Source organism: Lemur catta, chromosome 3 (genome assembly GCF_020740605.2).
Source record: "Lemur catta isolate mLemCat1 chromosome 3, mLemCat1.pri, whole genome shotgun sequence".
Lineage (NCBI taxonomy): Eukaryota > Metazoa > Chordata > Mammalia > Primates > Lemuridae > Lemur > Lemur catta.
Genome location: NC_059130.1, coordinates 60449394 through 60461862, shown reverse-complemented (window position 1 = coordinate 60461862; position 12469 = coordinate 60449394). Strand labels below are relative to the sequence as shown.

The 12469-nt window shown below is 32.9% G+C and overlaps 1 protein-coding gene across 3 annotated transcripts in view; it reads left to right on the top strand.

Moving 5' to 3' along the window:
* Positions 1 to 12469, top strand: part of PRKACB (protein kinase cAMP-activated catalytic subunit beta) — a 128535-nt gene that overhangs the window by 64636 nt on the left and 51430 nt on the right. Inside the window, exon 1 of one of the 3 annotated variants that reach the window (XM_045547663.1) lies at positions 7560 to 7677. The exons of the other annotated variants lie outside the window; for them this stretch is intronic. Coding sequence (XP_045403619.1) covers positions 7668 to 7677 — 10 coding nt within the window. The 5' untranslated portion in view covers positions 7560 to 7667. Of the gene's footprint in view, positions 1 to 7559; positions 7678 to 12469 lie in introns of those variants that run through there. 3 annotated transcript variants of the gene reach the window in all.

The window sequence follows — 12469 nt, the reverse complement described above, 5'->3', positions numbered from 1 at the left end:
AGTCCAGTTCATCATTTATTTTCCTTTTTGTATTGTACTTTTGGTATCAGATCTTAAGAAATGTGTCTAACTCAAGGTAATGAAGATTTTTAATCTTAATGCTTCCTTCTAAAATTCCAGATTTTGAGTTAAGTTTTGTCTATGGTGTGAGGTATGGATTTAAGTTGTTTTTTTTTAATATGGATATCCAATTTTTACTGCACCATTTGTTGAAAAGATTTTCCTTTCTCCATTGAATTGTCTTGGCACCTTTGTCAAAAATCAATTGAGCATAAATATAGGCATCCATTTCTGAATTCTCAATTCCATCCTAGTGAACTATATGTCTATCCTTATGCCAATGCCATACTGTCTTGATTACCATAACTTTAAAGTAAGTTTTGAAATCAAGTAGTGTAAGTCCTCTAACTTTGTTCTTCTTTTGTCAAAATTGTTTTGGTCATTCTGGGTCCTTTGCATTTCCATATAAATTTTACAATCAACTTGTCAGTTTCTAAAGAAAAGCCTGTGGGATTTTCATACAGATTATGTTGAATCTGTAGATTAACTTGTGGAGAATTATCATCGTTTTTTTTTTGTACCCTCTGGACTCTTCCAATTTTTATTAACAGCAATTATTCTCTAATTTTATAGTGATTAAAAACAAAAATAATCTTTTAACTGGTAGTGACTAGTTGCTTTTGAAAATGAAATTTAATGTTTTGGGAATAAAATTAATTTGGCTAAATAGTAAAACAAATCAAGTAAGTTCAAATAATGTTTTCTCAACAAAAATTTAGTCAGCTTCTACTTTGTGTGAAGTACTAAATTGAGAGCCCTTGATGTTTATAAGCCCGTGAAACAGATAATGCTTGATAAATGCTATAAATAGATGTTCAGACATTTCTCTTAGAGGTTGAATTTCTTAATTAAAACCAGATGAAACACAGTCTGTTAGTGAACACTATTTTAACCACATGGCCATTGTTGTGATACCAACCTAGGAACTATCACCAAGGGCAGAAAAAATGCTTTGCTAAGGTTTGTGAATTTGGCTACACCAGTTTGTTGGTTTTACACTTTGGTTGTCATAATGGCTGCTGAAGGTATTGGGAATATGTGAGAAGGTGTGTTAATGATAATGCTGATGATGACAGGAAAAGAAGATCCTATATTCCTGAGCAAAAACTAGATTTGACCAAATGCTATATTTACCAGTGATGTTTAGATTTTGTGTCACTATATACTTATTGTTGTAAAGGCAGTGACTTTATTAAGAAGATTGTACTTTCATGGAGGCAAGTAGACCACTCAGTTTGGCCATATGATTTACACAAATCTATTTAGAAATTGTGACTTTTTTCTTTTGAAGAGTCTGTGGTGATTCTTCAAAATCCTGTGATTCCATTGAGCTCAAGACATTTGACCAATGGGAGGTGATTGCAGTATCCAGTTGGCATTAGCTATTTGAATTTGTATATCTACACAGTTCTGCTATTTTTTTTTTTTGGCTTTGTAATATGGCCTTTTCCTTTTTTTTTTTTTAACTTCAGAATATTACAGGGGTACAAATGTTTTGGTTACATGGATTGCTTTTGTACTGCTTGAGTCAAAGTTACAAGTGTGTCCATCACCCAGATAGTGTACATTGCACCCATTAGTTATGATTTCACCCATACCCTCTTCTCCACTCCCCCTGAATGATTTCCATCGAGTTTTACTTCCATCTGTGCACATGAGTGCTGACTGGTTAGTTACAATTTAATAGTGAGTACATAGGGTGTTTGTTTTTCCATTTTTGCAATACTTCAGTTAGGAGGATGGTCTCTAGTTCCATCCAGATTGTTGCAAAAGGTATTAATACATTTTTATGGCTGAGTAGTTCTCCATGGTATACATATATCACATTTTATTAATCTACTCATAAATTGATGGGTACTTGGGTTGATTTCACATCTTTGCAATTGTGAATTGTGCTGCAATAAACATTCAGTTACCATCTAAATAATATTGAGTCTTACAATCCATGAACATGAAAGGTCTATCCATTTATTTAGATGTTCTTTAATGTCATTAGTGTACAAGTCTTGTTAAAGTCCTAAGTATTTTATTTCTGTTAATACTGTTGTGAGTGGACCTGTTTCTTAATTTGACTTTTGGATTGTTTGTTGCTGGTATACACAAATGTTATTGATTTTTGTATATTGATCTTATATCCTATGATGCTGTTAAACTCATTTTTTATTTCTATTAATAGTAGTTTCTTTGCAGATTCCTTAGAATTTTCTACATATAGAATCATATCTTCTGCAAATAAAGACAGTTTTATTTCATCTTTGTCAATCTGTATGCCTTTAATATTTTTTTTCTTGCCTCCTTGTACTGGCTAGAACCTCCAGGACAAAGCTGTATAGAAGTGGTGAATGCCTTATGCCAAGTCTTATGGGGAAAGCATTCTATCTTTCACCATTAAATATGACATAAGCTGTAGGATTCCCCTGCCCCGATATGCCCTTTACCAGTTTGAGGAAGTTCCCTTTCTAGTCCTAGTTGTTGAGAGGTTTTTATCATGGCTGTTGCATTTTGTGAAATGCTGCTTCTGCATATACTGAGATAATTATTGGGTTTTGTCCTTTATTCCATTAATATAGTGTAGTCCATTAATTGATTTTCAATGTTGAACCAACCTTACCTTCCTGGAATAAATCCTACATGGTCATGTTGTAATCCTTTTTATATACTGCTAGATTAAATTTGCTGGTATTTTGATAAAGATTTTTGTATCAATGTTTGTGATGGATATTGGTTGGTAATTTTCTTTTGATCTTTGCCTAGCTTTGGTATCAGGCCTCATAAAGTGTTCCCTCATTCACTGAATTCTGAAAGAGTTTGTGTAAGGTTGATATTATCTTTGAATGTTTTATATAATTTCCTGATGAAGAAATGTAGACTTGAGAGTTTCTTTGTGGGGAACATTTTAATTACAAATTCAATATTTTAATTTTTTATTGGTTTATTGAGATTTTCTATTTTTTTCTTGAGATAGTTTTGATAATTTGAGTCTTTCTAAGAATTTGTTCATTTCATCTAAGTTATATGATTGGCATAAAGTTGTTTATAGTGTTCCCTTAAGATCCTTCTAATTTCTCTAGCATTAGTGGTGATGTCTTTTCATTCCTGATTTTTATAATTAATATCTCTTGTTTTTATAAATTTTATTTTAATATTTGGTCAATCTAGCTAAAGTGTTACCAATAAGACTTTTCGTCTCCTTCATTTTTCTCTATTGTTTTTCTGTTTTCTATTTCATTGACTCCTTTTATTTATTTAGTGTTTTAAAGGCTGGTCAAATGAAGCAGTGGAAGTGGAGAAGGAACAAAGGAATCTGTAACTGGTTGTGATCAATTAGTTGTAAACACCACTGCACTCAGACCAGCCTCATTGACTCCTGATCTTTTTGTTTTTGGTTTGATTTACTCTTCTTTTTTTGAGTTTCTTAAGGCAGAAATTTAAATTATTGATTTGGGAACTTTCTTCTTTTCTAACCTATATGGTTAAATCTATGGACTTTTTTCTAAATCCAGCTTTATTGATGTGATAAATGTTGATATGTTGTAGGTTTTTTTCATTCAGTTAAAAATATTTTCTAATTTCTGTTGGGATTTCTTTGTGATTTATTATCCAAATATTTGGGTATTTCTAAAATTTCTCTCTTTTGTTGATTTCTAACTTTATTCTGCTGTAATCAGAGAAGATATTTTGAAATATTTAGCAATCCCTTTAAATTAATTGAGACTGACTACATTGCCTGACATATGATTAATATGGAGAATTTCCATGTGTGCTTGAAATGAATGTGTATTCTGTTGATGTTAGGTTTTATATTTTATAAATGTCAAGTTTTTTATGAAATTATGTAAGTTTTCTGTATCTTTACCAATTTTCTGTCTAGTTTTTCTATCCATTATTAGGAGAGAAGTATTGAAATTTCCAGTTATAGTTATTAGATTATTTCTCCGTTCAATCCTGTCAGATTTTTTTTTTTTTTTTTTTTAGTATTGTAGGGGCTTTTTGGTTCAATGCATATACCTTTCTAATTGTTAAATTTCCCAGATATATTGGCCCTTTTATCAACATGAAATGTCCTTTTTGTCTCTAGTAATATTTCTTGAATTAAAGTCTATTTCATCTGATATTGGTATAGGTACTTCAGCTATCTTACGGTTACGGTTTGCATGGTAAATCTTTTTCTTCCTTTTGTTTTCAAGCTATTTATATTTTTAAATCTAAAATGCATCTCTTATACATAGCAGGTAGTTTAACCTTGATTAATTATCCAGTCTAATAATTCCTGCCCTTTGATTTGTTTCTTCTATTCATATTTAATGTAATTATTGATATGGTTGAATTTCTATTTTCCATTCTACTGTTTGTTTTCTACATGTCTCATAGTTTTTGTTATTGCTTCTCTTTTCCTTTTCTATTGCCTCCTTTTGTATTAAACAAATATACGTAGTGTGCCATTTTAATTCCTCTCTTTTGATTTTTTAATTAATTTTTAAAAGATGTTTTCTTAATAGTTGCTTTAGGGGTTACAATATGCATTTTTATCTTATCAAAATCTACTTCAGGAGAATATTGATTTAATTCTAGTAAAATAGAACCCCATTGATCCAATATAGCTCTATTTCTTTTTCAAATTTGTGTTTTTTCACATATGTTGCATCTATGTTTTATAAACCTGGCAATACAGTGTTAAAATTATTGCTTCATACAATTGTAAGTCTTTTAAAGAAATTAAGAGACAAAAACAGAAAAGTGTGTATTTATATAGCCTCTAACTTATACATTTACCATTTTCAGTGTTCTTTATTTCTTCCTGTCAATTAGAGTTATTGTCTAGTGACATTTCCTTTCAGCCTTAAGGATTTCATCAAATATTTCTGCTTGCAAAATATATACCCAGTTGTTTGTTGTTTACCTGGGAATGTTTTATTTCACATTTATTTTGAAGGATAGTTTTTCTTGGTGTACAAGTTCGTTTCGTTTCCCTTTTGGCAATTTTAATATGTCATTCCACTTTTTTTCTGGCCTCTCATTTCTAGTGAGAAGTCATCATTAATCATACTGGTTTTCTCCTACATGTGATTAGTCATTTCTCTCTTGCTACTTTCGAGATTTTCTCTTTGTCTTTATCTTTCAACAACTTGATTATGATGTGTCTAAGTGTGTATCTCTTTTGTGTTTATCTTAGTCGGCATTAATTGAGCTTCTTGGATTTGCAGGTTAATATTTTCCATCAAAATTGGGACATTTTCAGCCATTATTTCTTCAAATATATTTTCTTCACCCTTTGTCTCTTTTTTCTCCTTCTAATTTCCACTAGATGAATGTTGGTACCTTTGATATCCCACACGTTTCTGAGGCTCTATTCATTTTTCTTCTGTCTTTTTTTCTCTGTGTTCTTTGACTGGATGATTTCCATTATCTATCTTCAAGTTCACTGATTTGGTCTTTTGCTCTTACAAATCTTCTATTTGGCCTGTAGTGAGTTTTAAAATTTTGGTTATTGTACTTTTCAAGTCTATGCTTTTGATTTTTAAAATAGTTTTGTTTTCTGTATTGAAATTTTCTATTGGCCGGGCGTGGTGGCTCACGCCTGTAATCCTAGCACTCTGGGAGGCCGAGGCGGGTGGATCGCTTGAGGTCAGGAGTTCGAGACCAGCTCTGAGCAAGAGCGAGACCCTGTCTCTACTAAAAATAGAAACAAATTAGCTGGCCAACTAAAATATATATAGAAAAAATTAGCCGGGCATGGTGGCGCATGCCTGTAGTCCCAGCTACTCGGGAGGCTGAGGCAGTAGGATTGCTTGAGCCCAGGAGTTTGAGGTTGCTGTGAGCTAGGCTGACGCCACGGCACTCACTCTAGCCAGGGCAACAAAGTGACACTCTGTCTCAAAAAAAAAAAAAAAAAGACATTTTCTATTTGTGATATCATTGCCATCATATTCTCCTTTTATTCTTTAAACATAAACACAGTTTTTAAAAAATTCTTTTTACATATTCATAATAGCTGTTGTGAAGTCTTTGCTAAATCCTAGATCTGGGCCCATTCAGGGACATTGTCTATTGACTGCTGTTTTTTACTCATTATGGATTACACAAGTTTTTGTCAAAAATTGACTTGTTAAAATAAAATATTGTAATAGTCCTGGATTCTGATTATTGTTTCTTCCCTGAGAGTTAGTTTTGTTTATGTTTTATTTTGTTTTCATAACTTCCTTGGTCTTAATGTATGGAATCACCCTATGATGTGTGACTGCTACTTTTTCTGATCAGTATTTTTTCTGATTCTAAGTTTTATTTTTTAACCTAGCTTCCTAGAGATTGTCCTGTGTCTCCATAGCTTAGTTGTTATTCAACAGTTGATCAGAGGTTGTGCTCAAACACCTGGACCAGTCAGTGCTGATGGAACTGTGTGCTAACTGGGAACACATTCAATGTTCAGGTAGTTTTCAAGTCTGTACCAGCTTTGACTTTCCACTGGGCCCTGTTGAGTCTCCTTTGTGCATGTCATAGCCTCCTAGTTAGCCAGGGATATGTGAAGAACTTATCTAGCCCTTATCTGACTCTCATTTCCATTTTCCCTGTTAATTTCTTGCTAGACCACAGTCTGCTGCTCATCCCTATCAGGGCTACAACCTTAGTCTTGTAGAGCTGGGCACTTTCCCGATTAAGTTCTTACAGCTTGGGTTTTTGCTGTTGTTGTTGACAATATCACTAATGGGTTTTTGACCTTCACTCCAACACAAGTCAGCCCCCTCCAGCAGGGAAGCTGCTAGTTTTCATGACCAGCCCTTGCCTGGTAGAATTACTGTACTGACTGAGCTGTGAAAGAATAGGAGCAGTCCCAGGCAAGAACATCACAGACTCCTACTGTTCTTATGCGAAGTTCAGCAGTTTTTCATGAATAAATACTCCTCAATTTCCAGAGCCATGAAATCATTATTTTTGACAATTTGTCCAACTCCATAGTTGTTTCTTGGGAAGATTTTCTGACTTACTTCTCCATCACCAGAAGCCCTGCCTCACCTGGCAACTTTTAAAATGGCAAGTTCACTTGCTAAAGTTCCTCTTAATAAGGCACCATTCTATAGATCCTTTATACCATTTGGTACAAATTTTGGGTCTCTGGGAATCAAAACAGTCTGTTCACCACGCCATCCAGTCTGCTCACCTTGCTATACAATCTGTCATCTTAATCCTGTTTGCTATGAGGAATTTAACACTTCAACAATAATTGCCAGTAACTTTTTTGTGTATTATCTTCTTCTGAATATCACATGGATGGCATCTGACACCATTTGTAATGCTGAATTTAATAGAAGTTGATAAATGTTATTCTATGATTCTCCTTTATACATGCAGAGATATATAGTATTATATTTTGTCTCTTCCATAATATAGAATGTTTAAATGGTTAACATTTGTGCTGCAGTATAGCTTTCTGGCTCATGAAAAATGAAAGCTATCAGCGATCTGGGCAATAAGATTCATCGCCAATAGTCACTAGCAACAGCACACAGCATTTTAATATCAGTGAGGTCCACAGCTAGCAGTAAGAGCTGGTGTAATTGAAAGACGTTTAGGTGCAATCATTCTGCTGTTTGCTCCTTGCCAGGTTCAACATGGGATTGTGTGAGTATTTGAAGAAAACAGCAATTTTTTTATATCTTTGAAAAATGTAAAAAGGGTAGATTAGTGCTTAAATTTAAGGAACGTGGTAATTTGAGAATCATGTGGCTCTGAAATAAAAAGGTATTTTATTTGTCTTGGTTGCTTAAAGCTTTAGAAAAGCTACTCCTTGGTTACAAGTGAACCGATAATTCTGGTCTAATGTTGCCGTGGTAACAACTCATGCTGATATAATTGAGAACATCTTATACATCCTGGTTCGAACATTTTCTCCCTGCCATTTTGAGTTGTTCTAGTGGTATATGAAGGAGGCTAGGATAACTAGCTTGAAAGAAATTAAATCTAGTTATATACATCTTCGGCATTAATCTGATGTTTACTAGTGATATCTCATGCCAGGCAGTTATGCTTTGCTTCTAGGGACTTTTCTTTTTAAAACAAAAGAAAGCTCTTTTCATTTTCTGTGTGCTGCATGTTCCAGTGTATGTGTTTACACCATCGGTTCTTCTCCCTCTAGAGATTAGCATAATTCCCTTTGCTGTTGGATTGTTGTTTTGAGCAATATGTTTTGGAAAGGTTGGTTTTCATCATGAGTGGTAAGTATGCTCTCTGAGACTCTGCAGTTGTATATTTTTTAAAAATATTTAACTATAAGAAGAAAAAATATTTTTAAGGGGATGTAAAGCCAGAGCTACAGTGAATTGTATTTTGTATTGATGCTTTTGCAAATTAGGCATTATAGTAAATTGCTTTTAAAAGCCATTAAGAACTGTAAACAATTAATGCCACTATTAATAGTCAATACCAATAATCAGTTACTAATTTGCTTTATGGTTTGATTTATTGTATTCATTGTGCTCTGTTATTAATTCTGTTATAAGTTAGTGACTAGAAGACCCACCATGATAACAGAGGAATTTTTAGAAATATCTGATCCTGAAGATAATTAAACTTTCCCTTGATTATCTTTGTCATCCTAATACTAATTTTTGTTAGATTCTTTTTGATTATGTTTTTTCAAATAGTAATCTTAAAATAAGATGCTGCCAAAATTTTGTTGATTTGTTGGTTGCTTTTACCTAAAATTCATTGAGAAATAAGGATTTAATGATGAAATAAATATATGCATTTTGGTTTTGGAGGCTTTGTTAAAATTTTAAGAAACAGATTTTTGGGGAAAATAATTTATTAGAATGAATACATTTGTGATAACTGGTCTCTTTTTTGTTATTTAATATGATTTATTTTTTTCTAAAAATTTCCAGAATTGCTTTTTGAGAAAATGTACTACAGTATATATACTGCAGTTTATCACAGGGTAAAAGCTGTCACTTCAAGCCAAACCTGCAGCTAAAAATAGATATCCTGTTGTGAGAGTGAGAAATACTTGCTTAAAGCATAATTCATTAGCATCTTAAGAGAATGTTTAGAAGTTAACCTTTGATTTTGATATTTTCAGGGGAAATGTCATATGGTTTCTCTGATAACATAACAGACCTATGATTTACACTTAAGAGATTTGAAATTGGAATTCAGAGCCTGAGAGAATTGGAGTTTTACTGTATAATGACAGAATTCAAAATCAATCAACATTTTCTTTCTTTATAACTGGAGATTGCCTCATTATCATCAATAAATATTCTTTATCCTGCTGTAAAACAATATAAGCCTCTTAAACACTGTTATATATTTGTTTATAGAATGATATTAGACATTAAAGGAACATTTTAACATGCAAAATATTAGGAATGAACTGGATTTTTATTCTCCAGTTATCAAAGTAGATCTTTCTGATTTTGTGTTTTAAATTTGGACCAGTATTACACAATCAACATGTTAATATTCCTTAGGATGTCTATGGATATCAAAACTGAATATAGCTAGTTATCATACTTTTATTTCTTTGAATCAGGCCAATGTTTGTTTTCTCTTTGAAAATTTGGCATGTAACCTAAGATCTTTAGGTAACCACTATGATGTTCTGGAGGTTTTTACAGTAGGCTGTGTTGGATTTAGCTGAAAAAAATTATTGCTACTTCTCTATTGCTTTATTTTTCTTTCAAGAAAGCTATGGATTATGGACAGTATTTGATATACTTGATCACATTGGCCTTCCCTTATAGCCTTTTTCTATTATAGTAATCACAACTAGACATTCTGACCTTTTCAGGATTGTCCAATTTCAAGTAATTTTGCTCATGTCATAAGTGGTTAAATGCCTTAGCCATTTCAGTGGAAAATTACAAGTGAAATGTGGTTTTATTTGTAAAAATAAGCAAATGTTGGTCCTTTTTATCTAAGTCTATAACTATACATGTGGTATTTATGTGTATATGGTACTTTTCTAGCTATAAAGCTATTTCATTTCTCCTTCCTGTCAATTAAATGTTAGTTTTCTCTGGGAATCTATCTTTGGCCTTCTTTTAATGCTACATTCTCACCAAATAATCTCATCCATGCCTACATCTTCAGTCATTACCTGAGCGTTCAGTTCAAAAGTGAATTTTGTCTTCCCATGCCCAAATCTGCTCCTTTTTCGTAGATTCTGGTTTCTGTTAATGATCCCACTGCCCATGCAGGTAGTAAAATCAGAAACCTTGTTTCTTACCCTCAGGCATACACTCAGTCATTAAGTTCTATTGGTTTCACATCAGAAATCACTCAGTTTTCTCCAATCTCACTGATAGTGGGAATGCTTTTAGATCAGGTATTCCAGATCTCTTCTCAGTCGTATTATAATAACTGCTTCACTGGTCCCCCAGCTTCTAGATTTATATCCCATCAGACCATTTTCCACATTGCAATTTTTAAGCTGCATATATGCTCATTTCTTAATCCAGTATGAAAACTTTCAATTATTCCTTATTGCCTCTAAGAGAAAAGTCAAACTCCTTAGTAGGACATATGAGATCAATGACCTGCCTTTCTGGCTTTATTTGTATCTCTCTCACAAATTTTGATCTAGCCATACTATACTACATATAATTTCTTGCTAACTTTCCATATTTATATTCTTTGTCATAAAAACTCTGAGAACCAGCTATGCTTTTTAGTGTCTTCATCATCGACTCTGTAGAATTAGGTGATTTCTCTATACTCCCAAAGCAAACTTAAAAACTGTAAGAATTATTATATTATATTGAAATTATATATTTGTGTGTCAGTTTCTAATCTCTAAACTTTGAAATCCTTAAGTCAAGGATAGCACCTTCTTCACTGTGTGTTTCCAGTAGTTACTCCAGTCCCCCAAACACAGCAAAAAACCCATAAATATTTGTAGAATAAATGAATGACTAATGTAAAAAAATGACATTTTTTACATATCTAAACACTTTTCTTACATTACCAATGAAAGGTATCAGTTGTGTGTTTTGATTTTTTTGGTTCAGAAAATACAATAATCACAGTATTTACTTATTACTGAGTCATCTTTGTAGTATGAAGTCAGATAAAATGATTAAGATATTAAATTGTACTAACCAGAACTTTTATCTTTCTAGTATTTAAAAATATTGATTATAAATGTGAAAAAAGCTTTCACTTTCCAAATTTTTTTTCTTACTCATAACTCTTTTTATGAAGTTTTTGCTCTTGTTAAGCAAGCAGATTTTATGAATACTAAAGAAATCCCTCTAAAACTCAATCGAACTGTCTTAAGGCCCTTTTGACTAGAAGAAATAGCAACCTACTCAAATAGGCTTAAGCAGAAAAAGATACAGGTATTATCAGAATGAAGAGTATGTCATGGAGCTCAAAGGTAAAAAGTAGAGTTGAGCTTTACCAAGGACTAGAATTGAGATGTGAAAAGCTGACTGAATCGTAATAGTACCTTTTTTCAATTTTTCTCTCTGAGATCACATGATTTCTTTACTTTTCTCCTTGTATCTGCTTTGTTATCCTCACTGTGTGCAGAATAGTTTTCTCTGCTGCTTGCACAAGATGGAGGTTAGTCATCTGACATGTTCAGAGTTATGTGTATTCCTGATTCATGTGTTTATCGATGTAACTAGTATCACTATATCAATATCCTAGGTGAGAACTTTGATTGGCCCAGCTGTAGTGGGGGCAAATCTGAAGAAGAAGGCATTAACTTGCTATGAGTTACAGGAAAGTTGCAGACTTGAGCAAGAGCACTTAATTAATTTCCCTTTCTAGATCCTGACTGAAAATATTATAAGAACACAAAACTGGGAAAACAGTAGTACCACAGTCCTGAAACTAAGGACTTGTCCTTAGTATGTATGATCCTATACATTTGTCCCAAAACATATAGGATCATATTTATGATCAGACTCCAAATTGTAACTAACAGTTCTAATTTGGGTAGCTTGCCTTTGCAGAAAAGAAATAAACAATAGTTTTTCCCACGTTAACTTGGAGGGATGAGGCTTAGAAGAAAGACTGTGGGGAAAATGAGTGGAAAATCCAACACTGCTAATTATTTCATTCTAAAATGGATATAGTGGGGCAACTAAGAATTTATTAGGTTAGGCAAAGTTGGAAAAGTGGACTTTCTTCTTTCCGATGTGGAAAAGGTCTCCCTTGATGTGGCAGGCAGGCACCGCCACCAACAAGGAACCCTATAGTCCTGGCTACATTCCCAATTCTGAAGGTTACTGGATTATTTACTTGATAATATAAATATGTATAAACGAAAAGATCTGAGGAGTTAATTCTAACAGCACCTAAATAGGAAGTAAGATAGTCCAAAGAAAAACCACTTACCTTATTTGGGGCATTTATAAAGTTTTGAAAAGCTTCTAATTGTCCATGAATGAATAAACGAGAAATAAAC